At 35.1% G+C, this 17,902-nt stretch overlaps 1 protein-coding gene across 6 annotated transcripts in view; it reads right to left on the reverse strand.

Annotated features, from left to right (window-relative positions):
• TRPC1 (transient receptor potential cation channel subfamily C member 1) overlaps positions 1-17,902 on the reverse strand; it is a 90,265-nt gene continuing 72,363 nt past the window's right edge. For all 6 annotated transcript variants that reach the window (XM_011364447.2, XM_023533159.1, XM_023533162.1 and 3 more), the window contains 4 exons: positions 4,971-5,146; positions 3,288-3,489; positions 2,766-2,960; positions 1-1,895 (listed from right to left, as the gene is read on the reverse strand). In XM_011364447.2, coding sequence (XP_011362749.1) covers positions 1,668-1,895; positions 2,766-2,960; positions 3,288-3,489; positions 4,971-5,146 — 801 coding nt within the window. In that variant the 3' untranslated portion in view covers positions 1-1,667. The remainder of the gene's footprint in view (positions 1,896-2,765; positions 2,961-3,287; positions 3,490-4,970; positions 5,147-17,902) is intronic.

Below are 17,902 nucleotides of genomic sequence, written 5' to 3' on the forward strand. Positions count from 1 at the left end.
TCAATTTAGAATCTAATGTCAAGTTTTATTCACCTTTTTTCTTACAATATGCTATCATTCAAAATATACCTCATAAGCAATTCATGCATACAGTAGGCACTCAATAAATATTTCGATTTAATAATTAGATATTTTTTAGAATGACTAAAAATCCTGATGTCAAATCCCAACTGGGAAGTGCATAATCCCATTGTAGACAAAATATATAACTTTACAATAAATGTTTTTATAAGAATTAGCCCCAAAGAGGGAACACTCACAACTTGGAAATTAAAAAGTAAAATGCAAGATGAAACACAATACTAATATATTCAGACAATGATCCCTGGGCCAGTGGTGCTTATGGACCAAGGGCTACCTGCACCCTGTGGCCTTAAGACCATCTGACATTCAGTTAAGAAGATAATTACATATCTAATAATCTCTTAACTGGAAATGCTGCAAGAATATATAAGCGATGGCTTGTTAAAAAATTTAAACTACATCTCTTGCATGAACACAGGAAAAAAATTTTAATATACATTTTATTCTCCAATTAAAAAAAAAAAATGAACACTTTTCACCTTAAGCAGCAAGAGAGATCCATAAATAAGCATGGAGTCACATTTACAGAAGCTATGTTAAATTCTGTGAAAAATAATTTGGGAGACAAACTCAAGAACCTTAGTCCAAATATAAAACGCATCCTTGCATCAAAGAGTTTTTCAATGTTTACAAAAACAAAACAGGCTGTGACCACACATGATCAAGAAGTATTTTCTAAATCCTTATTTTGGGTTAGCTTTATAAGTTTGAACATTCACTCCAACTTGAAAAAGAACTATAGCACTATTATGATATGGAAAAAATAAAAGCCACCAAATGCCTAATCTTAGAGAAGAACCTGTGCAAACCTATCAACATAAATACTCTATAGCTACAAAATGAAGAATCTACTAACTATATTTTTCAAAAATTGTATAATTCTATAAAAACTTAAATACATGGACTATATCAATACATGGAAATGTATATGTAAAATATTATTAAGTGAAAAAAGCAAAATTAAAAATATAGTGATTACAACCATGTAAAAGTAAATATAGTACAATAACAAAATTTAAGTAAATTTAAATTTATAGAGACATGAATAGATTCAAATATTCATTAAGGTTTTTTAATAGGATTATAACAAAATAAAAAAAATAGACTATTATTTTAAATAAAACTATACTCTTAAATGATAAATACTGAATTATATGTGAAGTCCTGACACAGAGATTTTAAAAACCATGAATTCTATTATTTCAAGTTATCCTATGGATGGAGATCAGCTGTATTTACTGATTTTCATTTATAGAACTTTCTGGCAATGTGTACAATTATAACTGACCTTCTTGAACATAAAAAGAAAAAATTTTAGAGCACTATTCAAGTAAGAAAACCAAGCAGCATGCTTACAAAATCTACCTCCTTAATCTGTTTTGCTCCTGGAAAAAGCCATTAACAGAAAGTTTTTAAAAAACTAATTCTATATACATATTTTACATAACATATTTATGCTATAAATATTTTAAAGAATGGCTTTTACATAATTGTTTCAATATGTATCTTATTGATTTAATTGCAAGTTATGCAAACATAGTCTTTATTACTGAAAATTACTCTCTACATAATTTAGAAAGTGATTAATTTCTTGGATAAAACATAGCATATTTAGAAGTCCGAAAGCCGAGTAAATCCCTTATTTCATTTCGGAATTTTGACAGATCTTGGCGCAATTCATTTAGATTTTCCACAGTTGCCTGATCTGTACTTTGCATCTTCTGTCTCATGGAAGTCAAGTAACGATGCACTAAGCAGCACATCACTTTTTGGTAGTTTTCATCTCTCTTTTGTTTCAAATTTCTCCATTCCTTCAAAACAAGCAATAATGATACAATGTGCATAAATGATATTTAAAAGTAGGTAGATTTTTTAAAAAATTTGCAGACACAAACACATATAGCAGGCATATTTCTTTAATCTACTCACCTGTATGCTTATTTTGATTTAAAAGTAGTCTTAGGAAGGCTTAGTTTATAGGAGGGATTAGCAAACTATGACCCACAGGCCAAATACGGCCCACTTCCTGTTTTTTTATGGCCTGTGAGCTAAGAACGGTTTTTCCTGATGAACATTTGAAATTAATTTGATAATAGGGAACAATAATTTTGAACCCCAATTAAACAAAATATTATTCCCCCCACCAAAAAAATGAAAGTCCATTCTTTTCATTAATAGACCTGTATTACAAAAAATTACTACACATAAAACTTACTGGATTTCATTAACCAATGTCACCATAATAAAAAAAAATTTTTTTAAATTATTACTCAATGGTTACCCTTTTAATTTCATCAATAAAAATTTAGTGGGAATTTATGTTCTTTCTTGTTATATTACTACTCACATAAACCTTCGATTTTATCTTGGCTTGCAAAGTCTAAGTTATTTATTATCTGGACCTTTACAGAAAAAGTTTGCCAGCCTCTGGTTTATAGCAACATGTATTGAATTAATCATGTATTAAATAACTTTCAGAAGGACCAGAAAAAGAACTGACTCTCATTCTCAATAAACATTTATTGAATCCTTACTTTATGTTATATCTATGCCATGCATCAGGGGATATAGGAGTGAAAAAAATCAGTCTCAGGCCTTAAGGAGACTGCATATTTATGCCTTAGGAAACATCTGAGATTAGGAATTGTTAAAACTTCCATGTTGCAATTCTAATCTCTCACCTTTAAACTGTTTTGCCGTTTAACCTTGCCTTTCGATGTATGAGAGCAAATCCATTTACTGAGGCTGCTAATCATGTAGCAGATTGTTTTGGGTGAAGGAATGATGTTAAAAGGTGGGGGTAATGTACATTTGTCATCAAAGTAGCTAAGCCACAACTTTGCTCGAGCAAACTTCCATTCTTTGTCTTCATGATTCTATAAGAGGCAAATGAAAAAGCAATAGAGGATATGAACACACACACGTGCGCGCACGCGCGCGCACACACACACACACACACACACACACACACGGGGGAATGGAGGAGAAAAAGAGAGAAAGATTGTTTCAAACTGTCAAATTTTTCCATACCTTGTAGGTAAAAATTTGGTTTAATTTGCAGTTAATAAACATTATTACATTTAAAAAAATCTAATTTTTAAATGATACTAATTCTTAATTCTTACACTCTTTGGTTGCCTTATCTGCATATATTTGGTAAGATCTGAAGAGACTATACAGTTTTTAAAAGAGCGAACACTTACTGCTATCAACTGAAAGCTTTTGTGAAGCATTGCCACCAGTAGCTTGGTAAGCACAATCACAACCACCACGTTGTATGTCCCAACAATAACGGCTCCAACAAAGGACTGCAATTCTTCTCCGTAGCTAAATCTTGTGACAAAGATTGCCACATGCGCTAAGGAGAAAATATACCAGAACAAAGCAAAGCAAGTGCCAATGAACCTGTAAAGACAATTACATTTCTGTTTAAGAGAAAATTAAAGAAACTAATTAGGAAAAATGAAGAATTTATTTATATCAACATTACCTAAAGAAAATATTGATAATCCAAGAATAATACTTTATAAGTGAGGTTGAACCCAACAGTACAGATATGCCTTACTTTAAACAAGGAAACAGACTCGAAAAGAAAATAAATTATTCCTGTTTAATCTCTTATTGACTTTCTGTCCGTTCTCAACATAATGGTATCTATGATCCTGTTAAAGCCTAATTAGATTTTGTCACTGCTATGTTCAAAAATTTCAAATGGATATCTCAATAGTCCAAAGTCCTTAAAAAGGCCAACAAGGTCCTATATGATCCCCGTTACCTTTCTTACCTCATCTCTTACCATTCTCCCTCGAATTCACTACATTCTAATCACACCTGCCTCCTGGCTTTCCCTTGAATATGTCAGCCATGTTCTCATCGCAGGGCATTTGCCTTTGCCACTCCCTGTATCTGCCAAAGCTCTTCCTCTAAATTTAATCTTCTTCATTGCTTGATCCTTCATCAGCTTTACAATCTTTACTTGAATGTCAACTCTTATGAGACCACCCCTAACCTCCTATCTAAAACTGTACCCTCTAACACATATATTCCCCCGGCCCAAGCTTTGTCTCTTTAGCCCTTATCACTGTGTAATATCCTGTGTATTTCATTTCTCTTTTTATTGCCTGTATCACCTCACTAGAATATAAGTTCCGTGATGTAGTTTTGTTCACTCATATTTCATTCACTCAACACTTAGAAAAGTGTCTGGTATATAGAAAGTGTTAGATATATATTTATTATTCATTTCATCTTAATCCTTAAATAAGATGACATGAAAGTAACTGAAGACTAGTTGGTACAAAATAAGAACACAACGAATGTGCAATTCCACACCTCTTCTCCATTATCTTATTTAAGAATGAGGGGAGGTATTTTGTCTGCCTCACAACTGGTTGTTCAATTCCTTACTGAACATAATTGCATTATGTATTATAACAATAAATTGGAGAAAAAAATTTGTTCGTTAAGCTCTAATAATTCTCACTTCTAATAAACTAACAAGTGTTGAAAATGTAAAAGAGTGTTTTGGTTACAACAATGACTGAGAGTTGCTACTCATTTAATACTTGAGGAACTGAGATGTCGAAATCTTGCAATACATACAGCTGACAAAGAACTGTCCTGTTCAAAATGCTACAGGTGCACAAAATGCGAAGAGTTCCTCTGTGAAGATATACTGCAGTAGGGGAGACAATGAAATAACTTGGGCCTACGAATTATTTAAGACTCTATATGTAAAAATAACTATCAAATGATTCATGAAAAATAAGAAATTCTTATTAGAAAATTTCTTTTAAAAAATTTGAAGTCCTATTTCTATAGATACTAATGCATACGTAACACAATAGAGAGAAATATATTTACTAAAAATTACAAAAGACACTCACGAATGAAAGGTATCATTGCTTTGCTGTTCACAGAAGATGCCTACACAGTCTTTCTGTTCTTTTGGAGTATAGCCTTTATCATACAATTGTGTCAATCCAATTGTGAAAGAAAACAAAACAAGAAGGAACATCCCAAGAAATTTTCCAAAATCTTGTAGCATCTGTCCCATAGAAATCTGTGGAATATATTACATAGGTGTTCATTAAAATTATCAGGAAAATAAAATATTAAATATTAAATGACCAAGCAATGAAAGGAAGACAAACACATCAGCCACAGTCTACTCCTTATCTATGGGAGGTACAGCCAGGGGTTGGAAGGCAGGCTTTCTCATTTGGAATCTTCTTCACTATATGCATTTATTACTTTTAAGGTACAAAACATAGTGTTTAGAAATAATCCTTCCTCAAATTTAACGAGGTCAAATTTATATAATTAATTAAACCCATCTTCAAATAAAATTCCTAATTGCCTCAAACCTGCCAAAATAACACATGCCACTCACCGGTGATACAAAATGGGAGCAGCAGGCAAGTGGTCAAGCCCTTCTAGCTCACTTTTGTGGGCCAGCTAATTAAGTATAAGAGGTATGCTAAAATTTCTTAGGCACACTACAAGCTAGTAACCTGGGCTCTGCAGTAGTGAGAGGTTCAATATGTATGATTTGCACATGTGATAAGGCCATGTGGTACTTTTCAAAATCTTATGCTTACCTCACTTGGCCCCTTTGCAAAAATTCTATCAAAAAAATCAGGGAGGTTTAGAATTGGAAAGCTAAAAATGTATGGGTCACTTATTCAGTTCATGGGTGCTTAGAATAAAGTAAAACCATAATAGTAGAGGACATAATAAGCTATGACAGTAAGACCATAGTAACTATTTTAAATAACTACAGAAAAGGTTGTCTTTGAGGAAAATTTAAATGCTGTAAGCTTATAGATAAATAGGCTTTTCCAAGAATGACCATGTATGACATTTTAACTTAAAAATTTAGTCCCAAAGTAAAAGCCTTAATTTAACAATACTGTTTTAAAGAGTAATAGTAATTCGATTTTAACATCAAGATGAGCAATATTTAATAAGAAAACCACAAACTTAGTGACTTCTGAAGCATGGCGGCGCGAGAGGTCCCCCTTTGAAGTTACAAGTTGAACAGCTATAATTCAACAAAGGATTCCCTCCTCAACACACAAACACATCTGAGATCCCCACATGAAAACATGTGAAGAAGGGAGAATCTGAGTGAACAGGGGAGAAGGGAAGGGAGAAGAGCAGAGACAGGTGCCATGGATGGGTGCTCAGGATGCAGCCCAGAGCTCACTGCATGACTCAAAGAAGGGGGAGGAATCAGGCTAAAAGTGTGCTCTCTGTAGCCCCAGGCATTCCTGCCTGAGTGATCAGTATAGAATATGGCTGAAATCAGTGATGGGGGAGACACTGAATATAGAAGTGTGACAGCTGGGTTCTAGCAGCTGCCATTGCCCAGCAGAAAACAAAGCTACAGAGCCTGGTCACCTCTCTGCACCTTCCCAGAACTAGCAGTGGGCCCCAGAAGAAACTATAGCAGTGATTGTCGGGTTAAAAACCAGAATATCTACAGCCCTGAGAAGTTGAGAGACAGCTCCTGAGAGGCAGATACACACTGTGGCTAGTCCCAGTGACAGGAGTGAGATGCAGAGGAAAGGCAGCTGAGGTCTGACAGCAGCCATTACTGGGAGAATAATAAAGCCACAACACACCAGAGGCCTCTCCTAGCCCACCCCACCCCCACCCATCAAGGCTGATCCAAGACAGGGCACCTGGGACACCTCAGGTAGTGCAACACTATATCTGGCTGCTGGGGCAGCATTGAAATTTCACGGATCACCCGAGCAGTGTCCTGAGACCTGGTTGACCTGATCACAGAAGAGAGGCCCACTTTCTCAGGGAATAAAAAACATTTTACACCTCCTGCCAGAGATCCAGAAGCCTGAGCAGTGCTAGAGAAAATGAAACATTTGTGCTTCAGTGCCACCTACTGGAAGAAAAGAAGAAAAACCTCTGCTAATCAACCTGCTAAAGTGGTATCACTCTTAAAAAAAAATATATATATATATAAGAGTTCATTCCCATAAATGTCTAGGCAGAGAAATAATCCGCCAAATACCATGAACAACCAAGGCAACAAAGTAGCTCAGAAAGAAAATGAAATGGCTCCATAAAATCAACTTAAAGACATGGAAATATATTATTTAAATAACAGAGAATTCAAGATTGCAGTTCTGAAAAAACTCAAAGACATGCAAGAAAACTCAGGCAGTTTAATGAAATCATAAATAAAATCAATGAACAAAAAGATTACTTTGCATAAGAGACTGAAACTTTAAAAAAGAATCAGAAATTCTGGAGCTGAAGAACTCAATAAAAGAGATGAAGAATGAACTAGCAAGCTTAGGAAATAGAGTTGCCCAGATGGAGAAAAAAATTAGTGATAGCAAAGATAGGAATCTCAAAATGAAGTGGATGGAAGAACAGACTTGAGAGTAAAAACAAAAACAAAAAAACAAACAAAAAGGAACTCTACAAGAACTATCTGATTCCATTGGAAAGAGCAATATAAGAATAATGGTATACAAGAAGGAGAAGAGAGGGAGAAGGGAACAGACAGCCTATTCACACAAGTAGTTGATGAGAACTTCCCAAACCTATGGAAAGAACTGGATCCTCGAATCCAAGAAGCAAACAGAACACCTATCTCAATCTCAAAAGGCCTTCTCCAAGGCACATTATATTAAAACTGCTAAAAATTAAGGACAAAGAAAAATTCTCTTGGCTGCCAGAGAAAAATGACAGTATCCTATAAAGGAAATCCCATTAAATTATTATTGGATTTTTCAGCAGAAACTCTACAAGCTAGGAGGGAGTGAAATCAAATATTTGAACTACTGAAAGACAGAAATTACCAGACAAGAATAATATATCCAGCAAAGTTCTTTAGATATGAAGAAGGAAAGACATTTTCAGACATACAAAAGCTGAGGGAATTTTCCACCACAAGGCCTGCATTACAGGAAATACTGAAGGGGGTCATTCTACTGGAAATAAAAGGACAAAAAATTATCTAACTATGGGTAAGATGACTAACAGAAAGACAGAAACAGTAAAGTGCTGCCCTTATTAAGAACAGAATATTATAAGCTTAAATATTACATAATGGTAAAGGTAAAAAAAAAAAACACTTTAAAAGAGAAGAAGACAACAATTAGTGCAACCTAGAAATGAACTCATAGCATAAATAGGGATAATCTGAGACAACAAAAACAGAAAAGGGGAGTAAAGGTCTGAATATGCTAAGGGGAATGAAGGTAAGACGCATGCAGAAGAAAAAGGATGTCTGTATATGTGTATAAATTCCCTTTACATAAACTTAATGGTAACTACATACAAAAAAATCCAGAACTGAGACACATAACATAAAACTGAATGAAGAAAGGAAAAAAATCATAAAATACCACCAAATGAAATTAACAGACAGAAACATAAGGGCAAAGAAACAATGGAGAGATTGAGCTATAAGAAAACAAAAGATAAAATGGTTATAGAAAATCATCACATATCAATAATCATCCTAAATGTAAATAGACTGAACTCCCTCACCCCCCAAAAAAGGCATGGAATAGCAGATTGGATCAAAAAAAAAAAAACCCAACAATATGTTGCCTTCAAGAGACACAACTGAGCTGGCAAGGACAAATATAGACTCAAAGTGAAAGAGTGGAAAACAATACTCCAGGCAAATGGCATCTAGAGAAAAGCAGGTGTAGCTGTATTTATATCTGATGAAACCGACTTCAGGATAAAAAGAATAACAAGAGATAAAGATGAACATTTCATAATGATAAAGGGGACAATCCATCAAGAAGACATGATACTTAATAGATATATGTTCCCAATTAGGGAGCACCATAAAATATAAAGCAACTACTAACAGAACTAAAGGCAGAAACTGACAAAATACAATTATAGTAGGAGACCTAAATATCCCTTGGACAGCTATGGATAGATGATCCAAACAGAAAATCAAGGAAATATTGGCCTTAAATGGCACATTAGACCAGATGGCCATAATTGATATTCACAGAGCCTTTCATCTTAAAACACCAGAACTGAGACACATAACATAAATAAGAGGGAAAAATGTTCTCTAGTACACACAGAACATTCTCAAGGACAGACCATATGTTGGGACACAAAACTAGCTTCAAAAAATTTAAGAAGATTGAAATCATACCAAGCACATTCTCTGACCACAATGTTTTGAAACTGGAGATCAACTGCAAAAAGAAAGCAGGGAAAAGCACAAATATGTGGAGATTAAACAACATGCTACTAAAGAATGACTGAGTCAAAGAGAAAATAAAAGAGATCAAAATATACATAGAAACGAATGAGAATGAAAATATATCAAAACTTTTGGGATACAGCAAAAGTGGTAATAAGAGAAAAGCCTATATCATTATAGGCCTATCTCAAGAAACAAGAAAAATCTCAAATAAACAAGCTAAAATTACATCTTAAAGAACTAGGAAAAAAAGAACAAATGAAGCCCAAAGTCAGCGGAAGGAAGGAAATAATAAAAATTAGAGCAGAATTAAATGAAATAGAGAACAACAACAACAATAGAAAAAAGTTAATGCAACAAAGAGCTGGTTCTTTGGAAAGATTAATAAAGTTGACAAACTCCTGGCTAGACTCATTAAGGAAAAAAAGAGAAAAGAAATCAGAAATGAAAGAGAAGTTACGGAAGACATCATACAAATACAAATACAAAGGAACATACAAGAAAACTATGAAGACTATATGCCACCAAATTTAATTGGATCAAATGGACAAGTTCTTAAAAATATATAACCTTCCTATACTGAATCACAAAAAAACTGGAAAATTTAAATAGACCAATCAACAGTAAAGAAATTGAATCATCAAAAACCTCCCAAAAAATAAAAGTCCAGGACCAGATGGCTTCACTAATGAATTCTACCAAACATCCAAAGATGATTTAATACCTGTCTTTCTCAAACACTTAAAATAAATTGAAGAAGAGGCAATGCTTCCTGACTCATTTTTTTAGCCACCTTACGTCTTTTTAAAAAATTTTTAAATTGTTATTTAATTTTTTTATTTTTAATTAAATTTATTGAGGCGGTATTGGATAATAAAATTATACAAGTTTCAAGTGTACAATTCAAAAATATGTCCTAACTCATTTTTAGAGGCCAACATTACCCTGATACCAAAATCTAGTAAGGATAACACAGAAAAAAATACAGATCAATGTCTCTGATGAATACAAATGCAAAAGTCCTAAACAAAATATTAGCAAATCAAATACTAGTATCGAAAATATAGACACTAAACTAATGTACTGTTAGATGTTAAAAAGATTATATGTCATGATCAAGTAGGGTTAGCCTTAGGGGCACAAGGACGGTTCGACATATGCAAATCGATCAATATGATACACCACATTAACAAAATACAGAAAAAAATTCATATAATCGTATCAATAGATGCAGAAAAGCATTTGACAAGATACAGCATCCATTTAGGATTAAAACACTTAATAAAATTGGTATAGAAGGAAAGTACCTCAACATAATAAAGGCAATATATGAGAAATCTTCAGGTAATATCATACTTAATGGTGAAAAACTGAAAGCTTTTCCTCTAAGATCAGGAATTAGACATATTCAACATGGTATTGAAAGTTCTTACTAGAGCACTCAGGCAAGAGAAAGAAAAAAAAGGCATCCAGATTGGGAATAAAGAAGTCAAATTGTCACTTTTTACAGACATCATGATTTTTTATATAGAAAACCCTAAAGACTCCACTGAACAACTATTAAAAACAATAAACCCCTAAAAATGGCATAGATGATAGAAACTTTGTTCATCCCCCTTGCAACCACATCAAAGTTGGGACGGAAACATGGAGCAAAGAGCAAGCAGAGTTGGGGTCTAGATGAAGACAAGCACTACAACTAGGGAGAGAAATAAAAAATCACCCTGCAATGGTAGAAAGTAGGAGGGGGCGAAGACACGAGGCTGCCAGTCCTCAGCAGCTGAGTGGGACAGAGACTGTAGGAGCTACAGACGCCTCTTACAGGGGCTATGCCCCCAAGAGGACTCTCACTGTGAAGGACCTGCTCGCTCTGAGCACCAGTGCCACGTCGGCTGCACGAGGGGCACTAGGGACTTACAGGTAGACTGAGTTGTCGAAGTGAGAGTGGGAGGCGAGGCTTTCTCCCAGGCAGAAGTGCCGGTGGTATCCATTATTCTTCTGTTGAGCCCTCCCCACTCCCAGTGTGTGGGTCGCACTACCATAGCTGAAATATCATCAAACTGGATAACAAAGGTCGTTCCACCCAGAGAATTCCCTGAAACTCTGCCTCCTCCAACTCATGGCCCCACCCAAGCCACATGTAGGTGTTCCTCGGCGAATCCAGTGCTCTTTGCTGAGCAGCATCAAGATTCACACTGGTGGCAGTTGGCCTTAGTTTCTGGTGTGGTTTCTTGAGGCAACTATAAGCACAGCATTTGTGGATTGCTTGCTGAATCTTAACAGGTGGCCTGGGAGGGGCACAGGCTGCGGCTAAAATTGGTCTGCAGCTGAACCCCTCTCAGGTCTGTGCCACTGGACATCTACCACACAAAGCCACGCTAAAAGACTGGGAGACTTAGGATTTTGCTTAGTACATGGAAGCAGACACAGAAAGGCAGCCAAAATGAGAAGACAAAGAAGCAGAATCAATATGACAGAACAGAATAGAGATCCTGGAATAATGGAGTCAAGCAATCTAACAGATGCAGAGTTCAAAACACTGGTTAAAAAGTTGCTCAATGAACTTAGGGGAAGTGTAGATGAACTCAGTAAGAACTTTAACAAAGATATAAAAAACACAAACACTGAAATGGAAATTATAAAAGGGAACAAGTCAGAGATGAAGAACACATTATCTGAGATGAAGAGTATATTAGAGGGAATAAACAGAGTGGATAAAGAGGATAAAGTCACCAATATAGAGTATGGGGAAGTCAAGAACACCCAATCAGAACAGCAAGAAAAAAGAAGCCAAGACTATAATAATAATTTAAGGTGTCTATGGGACAAAATTAAATTTAAAAACATTGGGTCATAGGGGTACATGAAGGGGAACAAGAAGCTGATGAGCTATTTGAAGAAATAATGATGGAAAATTTCCCTAACCTAGTGAAGGAGATAGACATACAACGCTAGGAAGCTCTGAGAGTCCCCCAAACCAGGAACCCAAAAAGGCCCACACCAAGACACATCATCATTAAAATGCCAAAGGTTAAATAAATGCAAAGAAAGAATTTTAAAAGCATCAAGAGAAAAGCAGTTAGTTACCTATAAGGAAGCACCCATAAGACTGGTGGCTGATTTCTCAAAAAACAAACAAACAAACAAACAAACAAACAAACAAAAAACTATGCAGGACAGAAGGGCTTGGCACAAAATAGCCGAGAAGAGGAAAACCCAGGATCTACAACCAAGAATTCTTTATCTAGCAAAGCTACCATTTAGAGTCTTAGAACAGATAAAGAGCTTCTCGAACAAAAATAAGCTAAAGGAATTTATCAAGACCAAGGCAGTATTACAGGAAATGTTGGAGGGACTTCTTTAAGAAGAAAAAACATGTATCAAAAACATGAATAAAGAATGGTAATAACTATCAACAAGTACCTCAAATGGAAAAGAATTAAGTGTTCCAACCAAAAGATAGGGTGGCTGAATGGATAAGAAAACAAGATACCTACATATATTGCCTACAAGAGAATCACTTCAAATTAAAAGACACACATACAGGATCTTTGGAAACATGGCGGAGTGAGAGACGTCCCCGGATTTCTCCCCTTGAAACAACAATAAGCTGAACACCTAAAACTCAACAAAAAACACCAAACTACATACTAGCTTTGAGTGTCTGAGCATAGGATTTGCGCATAAGAGCTACCACAGGTCAGAACCCCACGTGTTGGGCAGTGGACTGGGAGAAACAAAGAAGCAGCCACTTGCAGCTGGAGCTTCTTGTAGGAGGAGGAGAAGGGGAGAAAGTGTGGTGAGTTCCCTGAACAGCCCTGCCTGGGAGTGCTGTGAGCTCCCTGTGGCCGACCAGTGTAAGGATCCAGTCATCAGGGCAGAAGGCAGAGAAGCAGGACGGCAGAAAAAAACAGTTGATTATTACCGGCCATGGTTGCAAAATAGAGGCTGAGCCGCAGCCCTCAATCCTCAATCCAGAGGGCCCCTCCCCCCATAAGCTCTGTGACCAAACACTGCAGAGCCTCAAGGGAATCTGAGCAAATGCTACCAAAACTGTTGCTAACACTGGCATGGACTGAAACTGAGGGTAGCAAGCATGATTAAATAAATATCAAAAATAAAAAGGCATTTTTAAGGACTTATATAAATCAGAGATACAAGAGGTTAGATGCCACCTACTGGAAACCAAAAACAAAGCGCCTTCTTTGTAGAAGGCTAAAGAGGGACCTTTATATAATAAATATTCTTTCTGGAAAAACAGCAGAATACACTTCTATTAATGCCCAAGTGCAAAATAGTCCAATAAACGCTATGAACAACCAAGGTAACAAGGTTTCTCAGAAAGACAGAGAAAAATCTCCAGAAAATAAGCTTACAGACATAGAAATATGCAACTTAAATGACAGAGAATTCAAGATGGTACTTCTGAAAAAACTCAATGAGATCCAAAACAAATCATATCAATAATTTCAGGAATTGAAAAAAAACTAGATGAGCAGAATGAGTTCTTTAGCAAGGAGACTGAAACTCTCAAAAAGAAACGAATAGAACTTCTGGAGATAAAGACCGCACATCAAGAGTTGAAAATGAAATAGCAAGCTTAGGAAATAGAGTCGACCAAATGGAGGAAAGGATCAGTGATATTGAAGACAGAAATCTAGAAATAAATCAGAAGGAAGAAGAGAGAAACCACAGAATAAAAAATAATGAAAGAGAAATACAAGAATTAGCTGATACCATCAGGACAGGAAACATAAGAATAACAGGCAATATTGAAGGCCAGGAAAAGAAGCAGGGATTAGAAAGCATTTTCAGACAAATAGTGGATGAGAATTTCCCAAATCTAAGGAATGAACTAAAGCTTGGAATCCAAGAATTCAACAGAACATCCGATTATCTCAACCCAAAAAGGCCTTCACCAGGACAGAGTGTAGTAAAATTATCAAAAATCAGTGACAAAGACAGAATTCTCAGGGCAGCCAGGGAAAAGAAAACAGTAACCCATTAGATTATCCCATTAGATTATCCTTGGACTTCTCAGAACAAAGCTTACAAGCCAGAAAGGAATGGAATCAAATAATTAAATTATTAAGTGAAAGGAACTACTAGCCTAGAATAATGTATCTAGCTAAGCACTCCTTTAGATATGAAGGAGTAATTAAGACCTTTCCAGGCATACAAAAATTGATGGAATTTTCCATTACAAGGCCTGCACTACAGGAAATACTGAAAGGGGTCAGCTCACCTAAAACAAAATGACAAAAAAAAAAAAAAAAGCATAATTAGGAGTAAAGTGCCTATCAGGCCAATAGAAGCAGAGGAGTGCAAGCTTTACTTAGAACAGGGCATTATAAGCTTAAATAATAAGAAGAAAATTGTTATAACAAGATAGTAATGAACGTTCAGCATACATAGGGACAAATTGAGATAACAATGACTGATAAAGGGAAGATTCAAATATCCAAATTTGCAAAGAGGAATGAAGATAAGGCATGCGCAGAAGAAAATGGAGGTCTGTGTATGTGTGTATATATATATATATATACACACATACACAGTCATCTATTATATATATATAATATATATATGTAATATATATATATATTACACACACTATTACACACACACACACACACACACACATATAATTATCCTTTACATATTTGTAATGGTAACCACACACCAAAGATTCAGAACTGAAGTATATAACATTAAAACAAGAAGAACCAGAGAGAAAACCCACAAAAGCCAACCAGAAATACAAAGACAAGGAAGCAATGGAAACACCAAGCTACCAGAAAGCAAAATATAAAATGCCTATAAGAGGACCTCATATTTCAATAATCACTCTAAATGTAAATGGACTGAACTCACCAATAAAAAGGCAAAGAGTTGCAGAATGGATCAAAAAACAAACCCAACCATGTGCTGCCTTCAGGAGACACATCTCAGCTCCAAAGACAAATATAGACTCAAAGTGAAAGGGTGGGAAATGATATTTCAAGCAAACGGCATTCAGAGAAAAGCAGGAGCAGCGGTACTAATATCAGATGAAATAGACTTCAAAATCAGAAAGGTAAAGAAAGATACTGAGGGACACTTCATAATGATAAAGGGAATCATGCACCAGGAAGACATAACAATTATTAATATCTATGCTCCCAATCAGGGAGCCCCGAAATATGTAAAGCAATTACTAACAGCATTAAAGGGGGAAAGAGACCAAAACACTATCATAGTAGGGGACTTAAATACTCTACTGTTGGATAAGGACAGATCATCCAAACAGAAAATCAATAAGGAAATTACAACTTTAAATGATACATTAGACCAACTTGGCATAATTGACATTTACAGAGACTTCCTCCAAAAAAAGCTGCTTATACATTCTTCTCTAGTGCACATGGAATATTCCCAAGGATTGACCACATACTGGGGCACAGAGATAACCTCAACTAATAAAAGAGGGTTGAAATCATACCAACCGTATTCTCTGATGATACTACTCTGAAACTAAAGATCAACTCCAAAAAGAAATCAGGAAGAACCGCAAATATATGGAGATTAAACAACATGCTACTGAAGAATAATTGGGTCAGAGAAGAAATAAAAAGAGAGATCAAGAGATACATAGAAACAAATGATAATAACAGTATAACATATCACAACTTTTGGGACATGGCAAAAGCAGTCATAAGAGGTACATTCATATCATTACAGGCCTATCTCCAAAAACAAGAATGAGCCCAAATAAACAATCTAATGCTTCATCTTAAAAAACTAGAAAAAGAAGAACAAATGAAGCCTAAAGTCAGCATAAGGAAAGAAATAATCAAAATTAGAGCAGAAATAAATGAAAATGAAAACAAACAAACAAAAAAAAAATAGAAAAAATAAATGCAACAAAGAGCTGGTTCTTTGAGAAGGTTAATAAAATTGTCAAATCCCTGGCTAGACTCACTAAAGAAAAAAGAGAAAAGACACAAATAAAGAAAATCAGGGATGAAAGAGGGGAAATTACAACAAACATAGCAGAAATACAAAGGATCATACAAAAACTATGAAAAAGTATATAATGGCAAATTTAATAACCTAGAACAAATGGACCGGTACTTAGAAAAATACAACCTTTGTAGACTGAATTAAGAAGATCTGGACAATCTAAATAGACCGTTCAGCAGTATGAAAATTGAAACAATCATCAAAAACCTACCAAAAAGTAAAAGTCCAGGACCAGATGGCTTTACCAGTGAATTCTACCAAACATTCAAAGAAGATTTAATACCTATTCTCCACAGACTCTTCTAAAATTCAAAGAGGAGGCAATACTTTCCAACTCATTTTACGAGGCCCATATTACCTTGATACCAAAACCTGGTAAAGATAACACACACACACACACACACACAAACTATAGACCAATATCTCTCATGAATATAGATGCAAAAATCCTAAATAAGATACTAGCGAACTGAATACAGCAACATATTAAAAAGATTACATACCACGATCAAGTGGGCTTCATCCATTTATGATCAAAACACTTAACAAAACTGGTATAGAAGAAAAGTACCTTAACATAATAAAGGCCATCTATGACAAACCCTCAGCCAACATTATACTTAATGATGAAAAACTAAAAACCTTCCCTCTAAGATCAGGAACAAGGCAAGACTGTCCACTATCGCTACTGTGATTCAATATAACATTGGAAGTCCTAGCGAGTGCAATCAGACAAGAGAAAAATATAAAAGGCATCCAAATAGGAAACAAAGAAGTCAAACTGTCACTATTAGCGGATGACATGATTCTCTATATAGAAAACCCTAAAGACTCCACAAGAACACTACTAGAAACAGTAAGCAAAAGAGTTTCTGGATACAAAAATCAATGTTCAAAAATTCATAGCATTCCTATACTCTAATAATGAAGTGTCAGAAAAAGAAGTGGAAAAAAAAATTCCTTTTGCAATTGCAACAAAAAAATGAAATACCTAGGAATGAATTTAACAAAACATATGAAAGATCTATATAATAAAAATTACAAGATACTATTTAAAAAAATCAAAGAAAATATAAAGACATGGAAAGATATTCCATGTTCTTGGATTGGAAGAATTAACATAGTTGAAATGATCATATTACCTAAAACATTATACAGATTTAATGCAATCCCCATCGAAATTCCATTGCCATTTTTTAAAGAAATAGAACAAAAAATCATTAGATTTGCATGGAAGCACAAAAGACCCCAAATTGCCAAAGTCATCCTGAGGAAAAAGAACAAGGCTGGAGGCATCACTCTACCTGACTTTAAATTATACTACAAAGTGACAGTAATCAAAATGGCATGATATTGGCACAAAAATAGACACATGGACAAGTGGAACAGAATCAAGAGTCAAGCAGTAAATCCGTATTTATATGGTCAAATAATTTTCAACAAAAAAGCCAAAAACATACAGTGGAGAAAGGAAAGCTTCTTCAACAAATGGTGCTGGGATGACTGAAAAGCCACCTGCAAAAGAATGAAACTAGGCTATTGTCTATCGCCACACACCAAAATTAACTCAAAATGGATTAAGGACCTGAATATAAGACCTGAAACAAT

The sequence above is a fragment of the Pteropus vampyrus genome, unplaced genomic scaffold (assembly GCF_000151845.1).
Source record: "Pteropus vampyrus isolate Shadow unplaced genomic scaffold, Pvam_2.0 Scaffold97, whole genome shotgun sequence".
NCBI lineage: Eukaryota > Metazoa > Chordata > Mammalia > Chiroptera > Pteropodidae > Pteropus > Pteropus vampyrus.